The 24,831-nt window shown below is 32.8% G+C and overlaps 1 protein-coding gene across 1 annotated transcript in view; it reads right to left on the minus strand.

Moving 5' to 3' along the window:
* Positions 1-24,831, minus strand: part of SLCO5A1 (solute carrier organic anion transporter family member 5A1) — a 282,587-nt gene that overhangs the window by 19,785 nt on the left and 237,971 nt on the right. The window contains 2 exon segments of the mRNA XM_053715106.1: positions 10,568-10,632; positions 23,128-23,369. Of these exon segments, the coding sequence (XP_053571081.1) occupies positions 10,568-10,632; positions 23,128-23,369 (307 nt within the window).

Raw genomic sequence — 24,831 nt, forward strand, 5'->3', positions numbered from 1 at the left:
TGAAACTAATATATGAGATAGACTCATTACATGCAAAGCAAGATAGTTCAAGCTGTGATTTGTCATAATTGTGATGATTATGGCTTACAGCTCATGAAAACCCCAAATATCAGAAAATTAGAATATTACATTCAATCAATAAAACAAGGATTGTACATATCTGTAGAACAATATCGGACCTCTGAAAAGTATAAGCATGCATACTGTATGTACTCAGTACTTGGTTTGGGCCCCTTTTGCAGCAATTACTGCCTCAATGCGGCGTGGCATGGAAGATATCAGCCTGTGGCACTGCTGAGGTGTTATGGAAGACCAGGATGCTTCAATAGCGGCCATCAGCTCTTCTGCATTGTTCAGTCTCATGTCTCTCATCTTTCTCTTGGCAATGCCCCATAGATTCTCTATGGGGTTCAGGTCAGGCGAGTTTGCTGGCCAATCAAGCACAGTAATCCCACGGTCACTGAACCAGGTTTTGGTGCTTTTGGCAGTTTGGGCAGGTGCCAAGTAATGCTGGAAAATGAAGTCAGCATTCCCATAGAGCTTGTCTGTGGAAGGAAGCATGAAGACCCTGGACTTAATGAAGCACAGTGGACCAACACCAGCAGATGACATGGCTCCCCAAATCAACACAGACTGTGGAAACCTCACACTGGACTTCAAGCATCTTGCAGTGTGTGCCTCTCCATTCTTCCTCCATACTCTGGGTCCTTGGTTTCCAAATGAGATGCAAAATTTGCTCTCATCAGAAAAGAGGACTTTGGACCACTGAGTAACAGACCAGGTCTGTTTATTTTTAGCCCAGGTAAGACGCATCTGACGTTGTTTGTTGTTCAGGAGTGGCTTGACAAGAGGAATACGACATTTGAAGCCCATATCCAGGATCCGTCTGTGTGTGGTGGCTCTTGTGAAAGTCCCCAACACATTTGAATGGCCTTTTTCTGACAATCCTCTCCAGGCTGCGGTCATCCCTGCTGCTTGTGCACCTTTTTCTTCCACACTTTTCCCTTCCACATAACTTTCTATTAATGTGCTTTGATACAGCACTTTGGGAACATCCAACTTCTTTTGCAATTACCTTTTGAGGCTTTCCCTCCTTATGGAGGGTGTCAATTATGGTTTTCTGCACAACTGTCAGGTCAGCAGTCTTTCCCATGATTGTGATTCCTACTGAACCAGACTGAGAGACCATTTAAAGGCTCAGGAACCCTTTGCAGGTGTTATGGCTTAATTAGCTGATTAGAGTGGGACACTTTGAGCCTAGAATATTGCACCTTTTCACAATATTCTAATTTTCTGAGATTGTGGATTTGGGGTTTTCATGAGCTGTAAGCCATAATCATCACAATTATGACAAATCACGGCTTGAACTATCTTGCTTTGCATGTAATGAGTCTATCTAATATATTAGTTTCACCTTTTAAGTTGCATTAGTGAAATAAATGAACTTTTGCACGATATTCTAATTTTTTGAGTTTCACCTGTAGATTTATTTTAATTATATTAAAGTTAGGGGGTGTTAGGGTTAGACTTAGGGTTAGGTTTAGGGGTTAATAACTTTAGTATAGTGGTGGCGATTTTGTGGGCAGCAGATTAGGGGTTAATAACAGTAATGTAGGTTGTGGCGATGCTAGGGACAGCAGATTAGGGGTTAATAATATTTAACTAGTGTTTGCGATGCGGGAGTATGGCGGTTTAGGGGTTAATATGTTTACTATAGTGGCGGGCGATGTCGGGAGCGGCAGATTAGGGGTTAATATTTTTATTATAGTGTTTGCGTTGCCGGAGGGCCTCGGTTTAGGGGTTAATAGGTAGTTTATGGGTGTTAGTGTACTTTTTAGCACTTTAGTTATGAGTTTTATGCTACAGCTTTGTAGCGTAAAACCTATAACTACTGACTTTGAGTTTACGGTACGGATCTTGTAGTTATAGGCTGTACCGCTCACTTTTTGGCCGGACAGGCAAACTCATAATACCGGCGCTATGGAAGTCCCATTGAAAAAGGACTTTTTTTAAAGCTGCAGTAGTTACGTTGCATTACGGCCAAAAAAGTGTGCAGTACACCTATACCTGCAAAACTCGTAATACCAGCGGTAGTGAAAAAGAGCCATAACGCAGCTTTTTCACTCATAACGCAAAACCCGTAATCTAACCGTAAATGTTTTATTATTTCACTTGCTTGTACTGATAGAAGCTTGAAGAACACTGATCTAATAGCACCACCTAGTGGAAACCTAATTGATTTGCTATTTAGATCTTCAAGACTGTATTCAAATTACATTTATTATAGATTTTAAACCCTTAGCACACATTTGTCAAACTGTATTGATGATCTATTGTGAATTACATAGTTTGAAACTTATTTATATACAATATAAAATATACTGTATATCTAAATCCATAACTTATATAAATATTTTCTAAAATAGTAGTGTGATTCCATGTGTCACTGCTATAAAAACTTGGCTAGTTTTTCATTATTTGCTTTCCTCTTGGCTATTTTGCATTTTTGGTCATTATACATTACTTTAAAGGGAAATATGTGTAATTTGTTCTTGTGAGTACAGGTAATACTTTTTGATGTAATTGGCACTTGGAGAACAAACAAAAGTAGAATTAGCATGCACAGACTACTGCTGTATAAGTGTCAGGTTGCATGCACAAGAAAGCATTTTTTCCTAAGCTTTTTCAAATAAAGATACCAAGAGAACGAAGAAAAATTGATAATAGGAGTAAATTAGAAAGTTGCTTAAAATTGCATGCTCTAGCTGAATCATGAAAGAAAAAAATTCTGTTTCCTATCCCATTAATAACAGAGTATGACATGCACTGCTTTGTATTTCAAATTCTATTTATTACTTCCATTTAATTTACATTTCATTAATCAACGCTAACTGACTGTACTCATTCCAATAACCACTCTAGAGGCACTTTGATTTCTTCACTTTGCAAGAAATATAGGTAACTCTGTACCACATTAAATTTCACATTTATAATCAGAACTGTAATGCATGTAATGTGTATGTGTATTAATAAATATAGCGTTTATAATCAGAACGGTAATGCATGCAATGTGTATGTGTATTAATAAATATAGCGTTTATAATCAGAACTGTTATGCATGCAATGTGTATGTGTATTAATAAATATAGCGTTTATAATCAGAACGGTAATGCATGCAATGTGTATGTGTATTAATAAATATAGCGTTTATAATCAGAACTGTGATGCATGCAATGTGTATGTGTATTAATAAATGTAACGTTTATAATCAGAACTGTAATGCATGCAATGTGTATGTGTATTAATAAATATAGCGTTTATAATCAGAACTGTGATGCATGTAATGTGTATGTGTATTAATAAATATAGCGTTTATAATCAGAACTGTGATGCATGTAATGTGTATGTGTATTAATAAATATAGCGTTTATAATCAGAACTGTGATGCATGCAATGTGTATGTGTATTAATAAATGTAACGTTTATAATCAGAACTGTAATGCATGCAATGTGTATGTGTATTAATAAATATAGCGTTTATAATCAGAACTGTAATGCATGCAATGTGTATGTGTATTAATAAATATAGCATTTATAATCAGAACTGTAATGCATGTAATGTGTATGTGTATTAATAAATATAGCGTTTATAATCAGAACTGTAATGCATGCAATGTGTATGTGTATTAATAAATATAGCGTTTATAATCAGAACTGTGATGCATGCAATGTGTATGTGTATTAATAAATATAGCGTTTATAATCAGAACTGTAATGCATGCAATGTGTATGTGTATTAATAAATATAGCGTTTATAATCAGAACTGTAATGCATGCAATGTGTATGTGTATTAATAAATATAGCGTTTATAATCAGAACTGTAATGCATGCAATGTGTATGTGTATTAATAAATATAGCGTTTATAATCAGAACTGTAATGCATGCTATGTGTATGTGTATTAATAAATATAACGTTTATAATCAGAACTGTAATGCATGCAATGTGTATGTGTATTAATAAATATAGCGTTTATAATCAGAACTGTAATGCATGCAATGTGTATGTGTATTAATAAATATAGCGTTTATAATCAGAAATGTAATGCATGTAATGTGTATGTGTATTAATAAATATAGCGTTTATAATCAGAACTGTAATGCATGTAATGTGTATGTGTATTAATAAATATAGCGTTTATAATCAGAAATGTAATGCATGCAATGTGTATGTGTATTAATAAATATAGCGTTTATAATCAGAACTGTAATGCATGCAATGTGTATGTGTATTAATAAATATAGCGTTTATAATCAGAACGGTAATGCATGCAATGTGTATGTGTATTAATAAATATAGCGTTTATAATCAGAACTGTAATGCATGCAATGTGTATGTGTATTAATAAATATAGCGTTTATAATCAGAACTGTAATGCATGCAATGTGTATGTGTATTAATAAATATAGCGTTTATAATCAGAACTGTAATGCATGTAATGTGCATGTGTATTAATAAATATAGCGTTTATAATCAGAACTGTGATGCATGCAATGTGTATGTGTATTAATAAATATAGCGTTTATAATCAGAAATGTAATGCATGCAATGTGTATGTGTATTAATAAATATAGCGTTTATAATCAGAACTGTAATGCATGCAATGTGTATGTGTATTAATAAATATAGCGTTTATAATCAGAAATGTAATGCATGCAATGTGTATGTGTATTAATAAATATAGCGTTTATAATCAGAACTGTAATGCATGCAATGTGTATGTGTATTAATAAATATAGCGTTTATAATCAGAACTGTAATGCATGCAATGTGTATGTGTATTAATAAATATAGCGTTTATAATCAGAACAGTGATGCATGCAATGTGTATGTATATTAATAAATATAACGTTTATAATCAGAACTGTGATGCATGCAATGTGTATGTGTATTAATAAATATAGCGTTTATAATCAGAACGGTAATGCATGCAATGTGTATGTGTATTAACAAATATAGCGTTTATAATCAGAACTGTGATGCATGCAATGTGTATGTGTATTAATAAATATAGCGTTTATAATCAGAACTGTAATGCATGCAATGTGTATGTGTATTAATAAATATAACGTTTATAATCAGAACGGTAATGCATGTAATGTGTATGTGTATTAATAAATATAGCGTTTATAATCAGAACTGTGATGCATGCAATGTGTATGTGTATTAATAAATATAGCGTTTGTAATCAGAAATGTAATGCATGTAATGTGTATGTGTATTAATAAATGTAACGTTTATAATCAGAACTGTAATGCATGCAATGTGTATGTGTATTAATAAATGTAACGTTTATAATCAGAAATGTAATGCATGCAATGTGTATGTGTATTAATAAATATAGCGTTTATAATCAGAACTGTAATGCATGTAATGTGTATGTGTATTAATAAATGTAACGTTTATAATCAGAACTGTAATGCATGCAATGTGTATGTGTATTAATAAATATAGCGTTTATAATCAGAACTGTGATGCATGTAATGTGTATGTGTATTAATAAATATAGCGTTTATAATCAGAACTGTAATGCATGCAATGTGTATGTGTATTAATAAATATAGCGTTTATAATCAGAACTGTGATGCATGCAATGTGTATGTGTATTAATAAATATAGCGTTTATAATCAGAACTGTGATGCATGCAATGTGTATGTGTATTAATAAATGTAACGTTTATAATCAGAACTGTAATGCATGCAATGTGTATGTGTATTAATAAATATAGCGTTTATAATCAGAACTGTGATGCATGCAATGTGTATGTGTATTAATAAATATAACGTTTATAATCAGAACTGTAATGCATGCAATGTGTATGTGTATTAATAAATATAGCGTTTATAATCAGAACTGTAATGCATGCAATGTGTATGTGTATTAATAAATATAGCGTTTATAATCAGAACTGTTATGCATGCAATGTGTATGTGTATTAATAAATATAGCGTTTATAATCAGAACTGTAATGCATGCAATGTGTATGTGTATTAATAAATATAACGTTTATAATCAGAACTGTAATGCATGCAATGTGTATGTGTATTAATAAATATAGCGTTTATAATCAGAACTGTGATGCATGCAATGTGTATGTGTATTAATAAATATAGCGTTTATAATCAGAACTGTGATGCATGTAATGTGTATGTGTATTAATAAATATAGCGTTTATAATCAGAACTGTAATGCATGCAATGTGTATGTATATTAATAAATTTAAAGTTTATAATCAGAACTGTAATGCATGCAATGTGTATGTGTATTAATAAATATAACGTTTATAATCAGAACTGTAATGCATGCAATGTGTATGTATATTAATAAATTTAACGTTTATAATCAGAACTGTAATGCATGCTATGTGTATGTGTATTAATAAATATAGCGTTTATAATCAGAACTGTAATGCATGTAATGTGTATGTGTATTAATAAATATAACGTTTATAATCAGAAATGTAATGCATGCAATGTGTATGTGTATTAATAAATATAGCGTTTATAATCAGAAATGTAATGCATGCAATGTGTATGTGTATTAATAAATATAGCGTTTATAATCAGAAATGTAATGCATGCAATGTGTATGTGTATTAATAAATATAGCGTTTATAATCAGAACTGTGATGCATGTAATGTGTATGTGTATTAATAAATATAGCGTTTATAATCAGAAATGTAATGCATGCAATGTGTATGTGTATTAATAAATATAGCGTTTATAATCAGAAATGTAATGCATGTAATGTGTATGTGTATTAATAAATATAGCGTTTATAATCAGAAATGTAATGCATGCAATGTGTATGTGTATTAATAAATATAGCGTTTATAATCAGAAATGTAATGCATGTAATGTGTATGTGTATTAATAAATATAGCGTTTATAATCAGAACTGTAATGCATGCAATGTGTATGTGTATTAATAAATATAGCGTTTATAATCAGAAATGTAATGCATGTAATGTGTATGTGTATTAATAAATATAGCGTTTATAATCAGAAATGTAATGCATGCAATGTGTATGTGTATTAATAAATTTAACGTTTATAATCAGAACTGTAATGCATGTAATGTGTATGTGTATTAATAAATATAGCGTTTATAATCAGAACTGTAATGCATGCAATGTGTATGTGTATTAATAAATGTAACGTTTATAATCAGAACTGTAATGCATGCAATGTGTATGTGTATTAATAAATATAGCGTTTATAATCAGAACTGTAATGCATGCAATGTGTATGTGTATTAATAAATATAGCGTTTATAATCAGAACGGTAATGCATGTAATGTGTATGTGTATTAATAAATATAGCGTTTATAATCAGAACTGTAATGCATGCAATGTGTATGTATATTAATAAATTTAACGTTTATAATCAGAACTGTAATGCATGCAATGTGTATGTGTATTAATAAATATAACGTTTATAATCAGAACTGTAATGCATGCAATGTGTATGTGTATTAATAAATATAGCGTTTATAATCAGAACTGTAATGCATGCAATGTGTATGTGTATTAATAAATGTAACGTTTATAATCAGAACTGTAATGCATGCAATGTGTATGTGTATTAATAAATATAGCGTTTATAATCAGAACTGTAATGCATGTAATGTGTATGTGTATTAATAAATATAGCGTTTGTAATCAGAAATGTAATGCATGCAAAGTGTATGTATATTAATAAATATAGCGTTTATAATCAGAACTGTAATGCATGCAATGTGTATGTGTATTAATAAATATAGCGTTTATAATCAGAACTGTAATGCATGCAATGTGTATGTGTATTAATAAATATAGCGTTTGTAATCAGAAATGTAATGCATGCAAAGTGTATGTATATTAATAAATATAGCGTTTATAATCAGAACTGTAATGCATGTAATGTGTATGTATATTAATAAATTTAACGTTTATAATCAGAACTGTAATGCATGCAATGTGTATGTGTATTAATAAATATAACGTTTATAATCAGAACTGTAATGCATGCAATGTGTATGTGTATTAATAAATATAGCGTTTATAATCAGAACTGTGATGCATGTAATGTGTATGTGTATTAATAAATATAGCGTTTATAATCAGAACTGTAATGCATGCAATGTGTATGTATATTAATACATTTAACGTTTATAATCAGAACTGTAATGCATGTAATGTGTATGTGTATTAATAAATATAGCGTTTATAATCAGAACTGTAATGCATGCAATGTGTATGTATATTAATAAATTTAACGTTTATAATCAGAACTGTAATGCATGCAATGTGTATGTGTATTAATAAATAAAACGTTTATAATCAGAACTGTAATGCATGTAATGTGTATGTATATTAATAAATTTAACGTTTATAATCAGAACTGTAATGCATGCAATGTGTATGTGTATTAATAAATATAGCGTTTATAATCAGAACGGTAATGCATGTAATGTGTATGTGTATTAATAAATATAGCGTTTATAATCAGAACTGTAATGCATGTAATGTGTATGTGCATTAATAAATATAGCGTTTATAATCAGAACTGTAATGCATGTAATGTGTATGTGCATTAATAAATATAACGTTTATAATCAGAACTGTGATGCATGCAATGTGTATGTGTATTAATAAATATAACGTTTATAATCAGAACGGTAATGCATGTAATGTGTATGTGTATTAATAAATATAGCGTTTATAATCAGAACTGTAATGCATGTAATGTGTATGTGTATTAATAAATATAGCGTTTATAATCAGAACTGTAATGCATGCAATGTGTATGTGTATTAATAAATATAACGTTTATAATCAGAACTGTAATGCATGCAATGTGTATGTGTATTAATAAATATAGCGTTTATAATCAGAACGGTAATGCATGCAATGTGTATGTGTATTAATAAATATAGCGTTTATAATCAGAACTGTAATGCATGCAATGTGTATGTGTATTAATAAATATAGCGTTTATAATCAGAACTGTGATGCATGCAATGTGTATGTGTATTAATAAATATAGCGTTTATAATCAGAAATGTAATGCATGCAATGTGTATGTGTATTAATAAATATAACGTTTATAATCAGAACTGTAATGCATGCAATGTGTATGTGTATTAATAAATATAGCGTTTATAATCAGAACTGTAATGCATGCAATGTGTATGTGTATTAATAAATATAACGTTTATAATCAGAACTGTAATGCATGCAATGTGTATGTGTATTAATAAATATAGCGTTTATAATCAGAACTGTGATGCATGCAATGTGTATGTGTATTAATAAATATAGCGTTTGTAATCAGAAATGTAATGCATGCAAAGTGTATGTGTATTAATAAATATAGCGTTTATAATCAGAACGGTAATGCATGTAATGTGTATGTGTATTAATAAATTTAACGTTTATAATCAGAACTGTAATGCATGCAATGTGTATGTGTATTAATAAATATAGCGTTTATAATCAGAACGGTAATGCATGTAATGTGTATGTGTATTAATAAATATAGCGTTTATAATCAGAACTGTTATGCATGCAATGTGTATGTGTATTAATAAATATAGCGTTTATAATCAGAAATGTAATGCATGCAATGTGTATGTGTATTAATAAATATAGCGTTTATAATCAGAACGGTAATGCATGTAATGTGTATGTGTATTAATAAATATAGCGTTTATAATCAGAAATGTAATGCATGCAATGTGTATGTGTATTAATAAATTTAACGTTTATAATCAGAACTGTGATGCATGCAATGTGTATGTGTATTAATAAATTTAACGTTTATAATCAGAACTGTGATGCATGCAATGTGTATGTGTATTAATAAATTTAACGTTTATAATCAGAACTGTTATGCATGCAATGTGTATGTGTATTAATAAATATAGCGTTTATAATCAGAACTGTAATGCATGCAATGTGTATGTGTATTAATAAATATAGCGTTTATAATCAGAAATGTAATGCATGCAATGTGTATGTGTATTAATAAATATAGCGTTTATAATCAGAAATGTAATGCATGCAATGTGTATGTGTATTAATAAATTTAACGTTTATAATCAGAACTGTGATGCATGCAATGTGTATTAATAAATTTAACGTTTATAATCAGAACTGTGATGCATGCAATGTGTATGTGTATTAATCAATTTAACGTTTATAATCAGAACTGTGATGCATGCAATGTGTATGTGTATTAATAAATATAACGTTTATAATCAGAACTGTGATGCATGCAATGTGTATGTGTATTAATAAATATAACGTTTATAATCAGAACTGTGATGCATGCAATGTGTATGTGTATTAATAAATATAGCGTTTATAATCAGAACGGTAATGCATGCAATGTGTATGTGTATTAATAAATGTAGCGTTTATAATCAGAACTGTGATGCATGCAATGTGTATGTGTATTAATAAATATAACGTTTATAATCAGAACTGTGATGCATGCAATGTGTATGTGTATTAATTGCTTACCAAGCGTCCTTAGCAAAACAAACTGCATTCCTAATGCAAAAGGCCTTTCTCTTTCCTCAACTGACCTGAAAAAATAAACAATAAACAAAATAAAATTAATAAAGCGTATAGGGCTAGAATACAAGTGGAGCACAAATTTAACATGCGCCCCAAAACATGCAAAATAGGGGTGTTATCCCCTATTTGACATTATCCATATAACAAGTACATTGTTTTGAAACCACCTTTATAATGACAATGTTCAGTTCTGGACAATTTTTTAAAAATAACAAATGTCGGTCACATTTCTTCTAAAGTCTATTGAAATAAACATTTTATTGGTAATCCTAATATACATCATTATCTTGGCAGCACAGGTCTCAGAGGGGACAGCTACACCAATATCAGGCAGACGCCAAATCTCCAGAAGGATATTGCAAGTAGGAATCACAATGGTACAGAACGTTTGAAATTGGGTTGTTTTTATTTTCTGGTTTTCTTTCACATGTTTTTTATTTTAAGCAATTTTTAGTCATTTTTATTTTCAGTAACTTAAATTAAAGGGGTCCTTTGTGTGCCTAGAGCTATATTTCATCAACTGCTTACAATGGTGCTCGCCATCAAGAAGATGGCGAAGATTTGCAACAAGAATACTATCATGTGTGTATTCTTACATGCTTTTTGAATAGCATTCCAAGCCAAGATGACTTCCTGAAGCGTGAAACATTACATCCGCGTATATTTTCCTACATTTAAAGAGAATGCCTACACCACAATTGTTATTGTTAAACAAGATAGATAATCCCTTTATTACCCATTCCCCAGTTTTGCACAACCAACACAGTTATATTAATATACTTTTTACCTCTGTGATTGCCTTGTATTTAAGCCTATGCAGACCGCCCACTTATTTCAGTTCTTTTGAAAGACTTGCATCTTAGCCAATCAGTGCTGACTCCTAGGTAACTCCACGGGCATGAGCACAATGTTATCTATATGGCACACATGAACTATCGCCCTCTAGTTGTGAGAAAATGTTAAAATGCATTCAGATAAGAGGCAACCTTCAAGGGCTAAGAAATTTGCATATGAGCCTTCTAGGTTTAGCTTTCAACTAAGAATACTAAAATTACTAGACTGTCCCTTTAATGCACCAGCAAAATAGTTACATATATTATTATTTTTTAATACTGCCTCCTGATTTTGAGGCAGGAATAGGCAGAAATAGTATAATTTTGGCAGCAAAGATAGTAAATGGTTGTTTATTCTGGTTATGACTCAAAAAAGAGAAATCATATTAACTGAATTATTCAAGACGGTAAATATTTTACATCGCCAGCTGAAATAATAGATAAATGTGTGATTATAGAAATCTTAATTGTATTAAAAAAGAGAATCAAGAAAACCAAATATTGTTTGGGATAACTTATCTATTCTGAAAATATCTCCAGACATCTTAAATATTATTAATAGGGCAATAGAAAAGAAGGAGATTGTTGAAGTTATTAACAACTTAACACTAAATAAAGCTTCAAGACTATGAGTCCCATTTATCAAGCTCTGGATGGAACTTGAGGGCCCGTGTTTCTGGCGAGTCTTCAGACTCGCCAGACACAGCAGTTATGAAGCAGCGGTCTAAAGACCGCTGCTCCATAACCTGTCCGCCTGCTCTGAGCAGACAGACAAAGATCGCCGGAATTCAACCCGATCGAGTACGATCGAGTTGATTGACACCCCCTGCTAGTGGCCAATTGGCCGCGAGTCTGCAGGGGGCGGCGTTGCCCCCCCTCTTGTGAGCTGCTGGTGCAATGCTGAATACGGAGAGCGTATTGTTCTCCACATTCAGCGAGGTATGTCGGACCTGATCCGCACTGTTGGATCAGGTCTGACATACCTTTGATAAATATCCCCCTAAATTATCTCCAGGAAAAAATTATTTCAGATTTCCTTAATTCTCTTTTTAATGTTTATGTCATGAAGCACAATGAGAATAAACTGTTATCTAGGTTTGCAGACTCAATTATTACATTAATACTTAAAGAAGATAAAGTAGATACTGATCTAATCTCATATAGGCCAACATCTATTCTAAATCAAGACTAGAATATCCTAACCAATATTTTAGCTAAACAAGTTGAAAAAAAAACACTACCATTTCTGATACATGTACTGTAGACCAGAGGGGCTTTAGCAGATCATGAACTCCTAATATCTGCAAATAATTAAATGTTATATCTTATTTTTGAAGCCTTGATTAGGATAAACAGGTAAAGAAAGAAGATGCTGCAATGTTAACACTAGGGGGCCTATTTATTAAAGGTCTTGTGGACCTGATCGGACAGTGCGGATCAGGCCCGCAAGACCTCGCTGAATGCAGAGAGCAATACGCTCTCCGCATTTAACATTGTACCAGCAGCTCACAAGAGCTGCTGGTGCAACGCCGCCCCCTGCTGACTCGCGGCCAATCGGCCGCCAGCAGGGAGGTGTCAATCAACCTGATCGTACTCGATCGGGTTGATTTCTGGCGATTCCTGTCCGCCTCATCAGAGCAGGCGGACAGGGTTATGGAGCAGCAGTCTAAAGACCGGTGCTTCATAACTGCTGTTTCTAGCGAGTCTGAAGACTCGCCAGAAACACGGGCCCACAAGCTCACTACGGAGCTTGTTAAATGGGCGTCTAGAAGGCTTTTGATTCGATTGGATGGTATCACATATTTCTCTTCGTATCAGATATCAACAGATATGTTTAAATCTAGTTCTGGAAAAATGGAAAGGGCAATGTCAGCTATTGATTTTAGAGAATCTCACCATTGTTTATTATTTTTGTCTAAATTGAGTAATAGTACAATGCAAGAATGCAAGAAGTGAAAGAATAAGGATGCAAATATTATACATTGTTTTTATAGGTACCCAAAAATAAAAAATAATGTTTTGGTTAACAGTTATGTTTTGGTTAAAAAGATCTATTAAATTCAACGTAACACAAGATTCCCAAATTTAGTCATATTATTAAGCAGGAATTTTATTTTAAGTTTTTGGAATTCAAAGAAAACTTTTATTACAAGTTAAAGGTAAAAGGTTATCGCTCGCAAACTAACTGTGCAAAAAGCCAAATTTACAATATTGTCCATGCCATAACCTATTCACTCATAGAAGTCAAAGGAGCAAAAAAGTGGAAACTCGCGCGCAAACCCGATCGCATATTCTTGTGAGCTAACTCGACATGAAAATATTAATATTTCACATTTCAATGTTCTTCACATAGAACAATATGTTCTATTTATTCATAAATACATATTTCTAGATATATCTGATGGTATTTAGGTAAATATATATCTATACATATATATATATATATATATATATATATGATTATATATAGGTATAGATATGTACAGATATATATATATATATATATATATATATATATATATATATATATATATATAAATATCTATTTAGAAATACATAGAACATATTCTGCTATGTGCAGAACATTGGAATGTGAAATATTTACAGTAAATACATAGCTAAAACCTTTATTAAATATGAATATTGCATAATATGATTTTTCCTGTTTTAATCTACTTAAGTACAAAGGGCTCCAATGCACTAATATATATGTCTATATATGTGTTCATATGTATTAATGTGTTTATTTTTGTATAAATGTTCGTAAATATATATGTACACATATCCTATATTATAAAAGGCCAGGTATGTTTGACCGATGCAGTCATGCGCAGTAGAGATTGCAGCGCAAGACAATCATACCTGACCTGGTCGTAAGGAAGGATATGTCAAGGCTGTGAGGATCAGACAGCAGAGAGGGTGGGCAGGAGCGGACATGATGGGGAACGTAGTCGACGGGAACGGGCGTGGCTGAGGTGTGGTCACGTGGGAGCGGGCGTGATGGGGGCATGGTCAGGGGGGTGTCCTGTGTACACAGGCTTTAAAGACTAGTAAATGCATAAATACATATGTACACAAATATAGACTTATATCTATCTATCTCTCTCTCTATATATATACACACACACATATCAATACATATCCATCTTTAGACATGTATATGTATGTATCTCTATGTTAAAGCCCTTTGCCTGCTTTTTTTCCCTCTAACACCTGGGACCTAGTGTCAACTGAGGTAAAACAGTGTGTGAAAAAAACTGTAAAAAAAGCTTTTAAGTATTTTAATAAAATTTCCATAAATCTCCAAAATGACTTACACTTTAGTGTTGCCAAGTGTAGCCTGCTCCACCCTCCTTATCAGTGTCCTACTCCATACCTTGTGGTGCCATGTATAAAAATTGTGCACTTGAGGATAATTACTTATACAAGCAAGGGAGGGGGGGTTGAGAAGGAACAGCCCTGCTATATCCTACCTTCTGAAAAAAAGCATAATGTTTTTTTGTAAAAAGTATATGGAAACATATTTGTATCCACTATTTATGACAAGTTCCAATAAACAACAATAAAAACTGAATATGAATGTAAATGTACCTCTCCTTCTAGATATATATTAAATTTTATATATATATATATATATATATATATATATATAGTGAGAGAGAGAGAGAGAGAGAGAGATACACACACATACATACATTATATATATATATATATATATATATATATATATAACCAGAAAGAACCAGCAATCACTGTGCCCAATTGTAATCTGGAGTGCCTCCCAAATAATACATACAGAAAACCGCCCACAGGGAGCACTCGCCGTGTTGCTTTAAATCCGTGCTTTATTTATTACACCATAAAATAAAGCACAGATTTAAAACAACACAGCCGGTGCTCCCTGTGGACTGTTTTTATATATATATATATATATATATATATATATATATACAGTATATATATATATATATATATATATATATATATATATATATATACATATATATATATATTATATATATATTACAAGAGTGTAACACAGCGCTATAAAGGGAAGATTTATGTCTGTGGCAACTGGGGAAAAAAAGCAAAAAAAGGCCCCTAAGGCTCCCACTAAAGTATAGGGACAGTGGATGATAAAGACACTCAGGAAGAATGTCGTAATACACAAAACAATAAAGAAAAAAATATCATGAGCAGTATACCAGCATCAATAATATAGATCACAATAATATAGGTAATAGCAGATTGAGCATAAACATCATATACAAAGACACGGGGAAAATAAATATCAAATCAAAGATAGCAGATAATAATAAAGGCAGTAGAAAATAATAATAAATAATAGTCCAATCAAAAGTCCAAATTTAACAAGTAGCACCGATATTCGTGGCTGTTGAAAGAAGCAATCCTACCTCAAGCAATCAGTATACTTACAGACGTAACCTCAATCATATGAGGTAAGTAGAACGTGTCAGGTGGTGAGGAACTTCCAAGAGGATAGCGCATATTGCTCACAGTCTGTATGGTAGAAACATCCGCAGACTGCTCCAGTAATATAAAAAAGACATCAAAAGGAAAACATAGTATAATTCTGTTTATTAACTATGTAGCAATAAAACTGACACAATATAGTGTGGCCTATAGGAAAGGTACTCACACTTTGGAACCTCCATACATTATGAGGTATCAGATACACAAATATAAAGAGCCAATCTTGTGAGAGGGTGTGTTATACAGAGCCAATCAGGTTGAAGAGATAAAAACTAATATAAAAATTAGAATAAAAGCGTTTAAAACGATAAAAGCATTCGTAATACTGGAGCAGACTGCGGATGTTTCTACCATACAGACTGTGAGCAATATACGCTATCCTCGTGGGCAGAAGTTCCTCACCACCTGACACGTTCTACTTACCTCATATGATTGAGGTTACGTCTGTAAGTATACTGATTGCTTGAGGTAGGATTGCTTCTTTCAACAGCCACAAATATTGCTGCTACTTGGTTACTGTGGACTTTTGATTGGACTATTATTTATTATTATTTCCTACTGCCTTTATTATTATCTGCTATCTTTTTTAGGATTTGATGTTTATTTTCCCCGTGTCTTTGTATATGATGTTTATGCTCTATCTGCTATTACCTATTTCATTGTGATCTATATTATTGATGCTGGTATACTGCTCATGATATTTTTTCTCTCTCGTTTTGTGTATTATCACATTCTTCCTGAGTGTCTTTTTCTTCCACCGTCCCTATACTTTAGTGGGAGCCTTAGGGGCCTTTTTTGCTTTTCTTCCCAGTTGCCACAGAGATCTTCCCCTTATAGCGCTGTGTTACACTCCTCTTGTATTGTATTTGTTTTTTGAAAGTGGGAGACTTTGTCTAAGGGACAGACATATACTGTGTGTATATATATATACAGGGAGTGCAGAATTATTAGGCAAGTTGTATTTTTGAGGATTAATTTTATTATTGAACAACAACCATGTTCTCAATGAACCCAAAAAACTCATTAATATCAAAGCTGAATAGTTTTGGAAGTAGTTTTTAGTTTGTTTTTAGTTATAGCTATTTTAGGGGGATATCTGTGTGTGCAGGTGACTATTACTGTGCATAATTATTAGGCAACTTAACAAAAAACAAATATATACCCATTTCAATTATTTATTTTTACCAGTGAAACCAATATAACATCTCAACATTCACAAATATACATTTCTGACATTCAAAAACAAAACAAAAACAAATCAGTGACCAATATAGCCACCTTTCTTTGCAAGGACACTCAAAAGCCTGCCATCCATGGATTCTGTCAGTGTTTTGATCTGTTCACCATCAACATTGCGTGCAGCAGCAACCACAGCCTCCCAGACACTGTTCAGAGAGGTGTACTGTTTTCCCTCCTTGTAAATCTCACATTTGATGATGGACCACAGGTTCTCAATGGGGTTCAGATCAGGTGAACAAGGAGGCCATGTCATTAGATTTTCTTCTTTTATACCCTTTCTTGCCAGCCACGCTGTGGAGTACTTGGACGTGTGATGGAGCATTGTCCTGCATGAAAATCATGTTTTTCTTGAAGGATGCAGACTTCTTCCTGTACCACTGCTTGAAGAAGGTGTCTTCCAGAAACTGGCAGTAGGACTGGGAGTTGAGCTTGACTCCATCCTCAACCCGAAAAGGCCCCACAAGCTCATCTTTGATGATACCAGCCCAAACCAGTACTCCACCTCCACCTTGCTGGCATCTGAGTCGGACTGGAGCTCTCTGCCCTTTACCAATCCAGCCACGGTTCCATCCATCTGGCCCATCAAGACTCACTCTCATTTCATCAGTCCATAAAACCTTAGAAAAATCAGTCTTGAGATATTTCTTGGCCCAGTCTTGACGTTTCAGCTTGTGTGTCTTGTTCAGTGGTGGTCGTCTTTCAGCCTTTCTTACCTTGGCCATGTCTCTGAGTATTGCACACCTTGCGTTTTTTGGCACTCCAGTGATGTTGCAGCTCTGAAATATGGCCAAACTGGTGGCAAGTGGCATCTTGGCAGCTGCACGCTTGACTTTTCTCAGTTCATGGGCAGTTATTTTGCGCCTTGGTTTTTCCACACGCTTCTTGCGACCCTGTTGACTATTTTGAATGAAACGCTTGATTGTTCGATGATCACGCTTCAGAAGCTTTGCAATTTTAAGAGTGCTGCATCCCTCTGCAAGATATCTCACTATTTTTGACTTTTCTGAGCCTGTCAAGTCCTTCTTTTGACCCATTTTGCCAAAGGAAAGGAAGTTGCCTAATAATTATGCACACCTGATATAGGGTGTTGATGTCATTAGACCACACCCCTTCTCATTACAGAGATGCACATCACCTTATATGCTTAATTGGTAGTAGGCTTTCGAGCCTATACAGCTTGGAGTAAGACAACATGCATAAAGAGGATGATGTGGTCAAAATACTCATTTGCCTAATAATTCTGCACTCCCTGTATATATATATAAATATATATATATATATATATATATATATATATATATATATATATATATATATACACACACACAGTTGTATGCAAAAGTTTATGCACCCCTGACAATTTCCATGATTTTCATAATTGGGTGTTTGGATCAGCAATTTAATTTTGATCTATAAAATAACTGAAGGACACAGTAATATTTCAGTAGTGAAATGAGGTTTATTGGATTAACAGAAAATGTGCAATATGCATCAAAACGAAATTAGACAGGTGCATAAATTTAGGCACCCCACCCCAATTTAGGCCACTTCAAATCACCCCAAATATTCTCAATGATATTCAGGTCTGGGGACTGGGATGGCCATTGTAGAACATTCTACTTGTTCCTCTGCATAAATGCCAGAGTAGATTTTGAGCAGTGTTTTGGGTAGTCGGAAATACTAAGAACATTTTCTTCTATGTGAAGAAAATTCTAATGTAAAATACATTATAAAATATAAAAAATAAATAAATGAGGTTTTAATGTATTTGATTGTAAAGGGCTCCAAAGTGTGTATATATATATATATATATATATATATATATATATATATACTGTATATATGTGTGTGTGTGTTTATATGTGTATACATATATAAATACACATATATTTATATAGACATCTATATACACACATACACATGTTTAGACAATACAATATAGAACTTCCCAGTCAAATGCCTTGTCATATATACCATATACCTTTTTTTTAAACCAAACCCGACGTGCACTAATTTAGTTTGCGCTCGAGCAAAAGCATTTACTTTCAAAGTATAATATGCACGCTACTTAGCACAATCACGTTATTGCTTATTGCGACCCTCTCTAACTTCAGTGCTCCACTTATTATCTGGCCCTTTGTGTTTTCAGGAGGTAATGATTTTGAGCATTAGGGATATATATTAACTGTAAAAGCATTTTGGGATTGTGATCAATGGAAAAACACAATGATAACACCCACTAAAGTTCAGAAATAGTTATTTGCCACAAACAAGAACAAGACTGTAATCAACCCTTAATTGGCAACTATTTACTAACATCCGTTACCTTTAACCCTTTAAGGACACAGCTTTCAGTTTGCTTAATTGTTTTATGACGGAAAAATTCCGTCATATGTCCTTAAGAGGTTAAGTACTGGTGCATGATTTATATCTTAACAAGTATAACATGGTTTTTAGTCATCCCTTGATATTATCAAAGGAAAAATCTAAATTTAATTTAATAAATGATGCATTTTCAACTAAGAAGTATATATAAAAAAAGAATAAAAGATTTCTTTACATAGTGATATTTAATTAAGTTTGTTGTCCAACAAAATTATGAGAGTAGCTCAAATAAATGTCAAATTAATCCATTGGATGGTCCATTGGTTTTCAACTAAAATGTATAAATTAAAAAAAAAATATATATATATTTCTATACATAGTGATGAAGGTTGCTGTCCAAAAAATTATGAGAGTAGCATCTCAAATAAATGTCAAATAAATCCATTAGTTTACTTTTTTTTTTACAAAATAAAGATTTTGTGTATCTTTAAAAAAATATAAATGAAAGTACTATTAAAATAAAAGGTAGATTTCAGGATTTACTTTTGCATACCATAAACTCTACAATCACTTTAATGTAATATTTGAAAACTATATTGATTTAATATACCTACACTGAAGAATGTGAGAAGCAATATTTGAACATAAATACAAATGGCTGCACATGATTAATTTAAATTAACAAAAGACACATACATATTTTTTTGCGGAAACAAATGATGAATGTTTAGGAAATGCTCAACATTCTGTAGACATAGCCCATATTAAAAAGAAGGGCAACTCCACTATTATAAGACAGTACATGTAAGCTTAAACTGACATAAAACCCAATATTTTTTTTCATGATTTAGAAAGAGCATACAATTTTAAACAACTTTCCTATTTACTTATTTTATCTCATTTGATTCATTCTCTTGATATCCTTTTGCTGAAAAGCATATCTAGATAGGCTCAGTAGCTGCTGATTGGTGGCTGAACATAGATGCCTATGTGCTATTTCTTCGACAAAGGATATCTAACGAATGAAGCAAATTAGGCAATAGAAGTAAATTGGAATGTAAAATTGTATTCTCTGAGTCTACATGATTCACAAAAGAAAAATGTTGGGTTTCATGTCCCTTTAACAGAAGAAGGGGTGACTAGTTATATTATTTATATTAGAAGGAACTGCTCAAAATAGAGAGTTTTTTGTGAACTTCTGGTTTTGTGCAATTGTTCTGTTGGATTGACCCATGAGGAGCAGCTATAGGATGTTCAGTGAACACTAAAGAATGGAAGCAGAAACCATCATTTCCATACAAATAAAGGATTCTTGGTAACTATAATACAATATTTCAGTTGATGTTGTCAGAAATATTATAAATATGTTTTGCTTCAATCAAAAATGATTCAATGATCTGCACAAACAAAGCAAAACTAATATTTTTTTTCCATGAAATATATATCTAAGAGTATTCAACTGTGCACTTGGTATGGTGCCAGCAAATAAAAATCAACAATTCAATGCAAAAAATAAAATCCCTAAGGCTGAAGCTAAGCAAACTGATGTCTTATGTGGCATTTAGAAAAGTTCTTCCCAGGACACTAATGGAAATGAATAGGTTTTGTGCAGTCAATTCAGAATGATTATGTCATGTCTGAACAGACAATATTATTCTTTATTTCCTTAGAAAATCTATAAATCAGATGTAAGAAAATGTATAGTAATTGTGAATAATCTCAATAAATTGAGGTATAACAATACTACAACACTTCAATAAACATTTCTTGAAACCACCAAAATGTAATTAGGTAGGTCCTGGAAAAATGTAAAGCAAATTAGTAATGAATAAATAAACTCATTTCCCACATTTATAGTAGACTGATAGAACCTAGGTATTTTTTCCACCAATGAAAGCGGCCATTCAGCATCTAAATTAGACCCCCTCTATACACAGAAAGTATACACTGGACTGTATATATATATATGGATATCTAGGTTTGTGCAAATATACAATCACAATTACCATAGTATCAGTCTACTAAGCGGTTACTGAAGGCTGTAAACTCCCACATTCATTACTATAAATAAATGCAACAGCATTTAAGGTGGCTCTGCGGTAGCTAAGCACTCACATTTATTACTATAGATGATATGTCAGGCACTTCTAGGGGGCTCTCACACTGATTACTATAGGTGAAATGTCAGGTGCAGTTTTAGGAGGTACTCACATTTATTACTGCATATAATGCTAGGGGCAATTTTAGGGTGGGTTTGGAAGCTAAGTACCCAAATTGTTTACTGTATATAATGCTAGGGGCAATTCTAGGGTGGACTGGGGAACTAAGTACCCACATTCATTAGTGTATATAATACTAGGGGCAATTCTAAGGTAGCATAGGAGCTAAATACCCAGATTCATTACTGTTTATAATGCTAGGGACAATTCTAGAGTGGGCTGGGAAGCAAACTACCCACATTCATTATTGTTTATAATGCTGGGGTGGGCTAGGGAGCTAAGTACCAATAAATCATTGCTGTTTCTAATGCTAGAGACAATTCTAGGGTGGGCTGGGGAGCTAAGCAACTACATTCATTAATGTATATAAAGCTAGGGGCAATTCTAAGGTAGATTGGGAGCTAAGTATCCACATTCATTACTGTAGGTAATGCTGGGGCAATGTGCAGGGGGATACTAAGCACTAATATTTATTACTAGTGCAAAGCTAATTCAGTAGACCATGGCTGTTTAACCTCTCCACCGCATTTACTGGTTACATGAGAGCAGGGGGCTTGTGCAATGGTAAATGGAAATTGCTTGTGCAATGGTAAATGGAAATTGCTTGTTCAATGGTAAATGGAAATTGCTTGTGCAATGGTAAATGCGAGCAGAAGATGCTGCCCACTCTCCACAATGCAAGGTGGTCCCATTCCTATCCGTGAACCTTGTCTGTCCAAACTTTAATAAACAGAGCCCTATGAACTTAATTTTATAACTTAGAGCAGAGCAGGGAAAGAGGTTATGTGATAGAAGTCTTCAAGTGTATTAAGTGACTAAAAATACTGTATGGGAATTCTTCAAAAGAAAAAATGTGCCAACTGCATTGGTGTTCAGGTTCTTATCTACCATTTGATTATATAACGTGTTGGTCAACTAAAATTTACACATTCAAAAATTGTAACATTCATATTTATTTAAAGGACTATTCAATACAATAGAATTGCATAATCAACAAATTTATAAAAAAAAAAGACAATGCAATAGCAATTTTCTAATGAGTAGTCATTTTTTTTCCTGACAAATTTCAGTTACTTACATTTCCCTGCCCCCTATATCATGTGAAAGCCAACAGCCAATCACAAAACGCAAATAGCTATATAATGTGAATTATTGCACATGCTCTGTAGGAGCTGATACCTCAGAAAGTGTGCCTATAAAAAGATTGTGAACATTTTGAGAATAGTAAATTGGAAAGTTTTTTATTTTATTTTTATATTTGGAGATCTAATTTTGAGACAATATTGATTTTTTTTTTTTTGCTGCACTGTAAAATTAAACATAACGTTGGTGTTCCTGGGGCAAATATTGTCAAACACAACATCAATAAACAAAACAGACAGTCCCATCTTACCTTAGTGTCACTATGATTGCCGAGGGTTGAGCGCACGCAGTAATAAGGGTGACAATGAAAAGGAATATTAAAAATGGAATGAGTGTATTGCATGTTCGGTCACATTTCCCAGACACAGCATAGCCATTCTCATTTAAATAAGTTTTGACAATAACTACTCGAAGTTGGCTGCGTTGTCCCACAGTTGGAGGGCTGATAACTTGACGGCTTTGGACACAGGCACATTCAGTGTAGTTTCTTAACTAAAACAAAAAAAGGAGCACCATGTATATTTATTTTAGTTCATTTGTTTATACCTTGCCCACTATATAGATAACAACGCAAAATTAGAAAACTAAATGTAAAAAACAAAACGCTTTTCAAGTACAATTAGGTAAACATTTATTTAGTCTAAGCATCCTTTCAGCCATTACCCATATATTCTTTTCTTATTTTCTATTACTTCTTTTCTATTTTTCAGAGGCAGGTCATAAAAAGCTGCACATCTATATAAAATAGAGACTTTTACATTTATTTTTATAAATTATATTTAAGTCTTTTTGTTTTTTAAGAAATAGACCTTCCACCAGGGCCGGACTGGGAAATCAGACCGGCCTTGGAAATGTTTGAAAACCAGGCCCCAGCCCCCCCATTCAATAAAAGATACCAAGAGAATGAAGTACATTTGATAATAAAAGTAAAATTGAAAAGTATTTTAAAATTGCATACTGTTGCTGAATCATGAAACTTTAATTTTGACATTCATATCCCTTTAAAACATTAAACCAGACCTTTATTGATAAAGATGGGTCAAAACAATCTATGCCCTTATTCATGCAATAAAGCCTGATATGTCTCCTGTTATCATCTATATCAATAAAGTTTTGTTTTACTGTTCATGTGCCAGGGAGTTTAGAACTATGAATAATAAAGTTTTTTTGCACTGACCTCATCTCCTCTATACATTTTAAATACTGTGTGCTGAGTTTATGTAGAAAACGTTATGTTCTTCAGTAGCAATCTCGGATGCCTACGCTACAGGCTATAAATACATTCTTGGCATCAAGTTCTATACCTTTTATTTCTCCTTTTCCTTTCACTTGATGATAAAGCTATTCAGACTAAAATTTTCTCTGGATAAAGATGGCTTATTTGGCCTTTTCTATAAACCTTTTAAATCACATATTGTTCCACTTCTCTCTTTTTTTATAATATAATAATTAATTGGAAGTATCCTTCAAGAACAAATGTTAGTAGAAAAAAACCACAGTGAAGTTTTATACTAAAGTTTAGTCCAGAATGATAGAAGCAAAAACATTTTTTCTGTTTAAAATTCTTTGTGTCTAAATGGACAGTAAAGACCTTGTAATTACAAGATATGTCTGTCCTGTTGCTATATACAATAACATATCAGCCAAGTCGTAAAGTTTTTAAAACAAACTAACATCCTTTCTCTGCAATTATTTTTCAATAGCCAAACTCCAACCACCATTTGCCTTATCTGAAAGAGCCAATCTCGGGTTTAGTCAGCAGACTACAAAGCTTGTCATGGTAATTAAGTTACTATAAAATACTTACGGCTAGATTACGAGTTTTTGTCTGTAAGGCTTGCGGGCTAACAAGCAGTTTCAGCTCACCTACAGACAACGCTGGTATTACAGGTTATTTTAAATCCGGCGTTAGCCGCAAAAAAGTGATCGGAGAGCAAAATTTTGCTCCACATCT

This window comes from Bombina bombina, chromosome 5 (genome assembly GCF_027579735.1).
Source record: "Bombina bombina isolate aBomBom1 chromosome 5, aBomBom1.pri, whole genome shotgun sequence".
Lineage (NCBI taxonomy): Eukaryota > Metazoa > Chordata > Amphibia > Anura > Bombinatoridae > Bombina > Bombina bombina.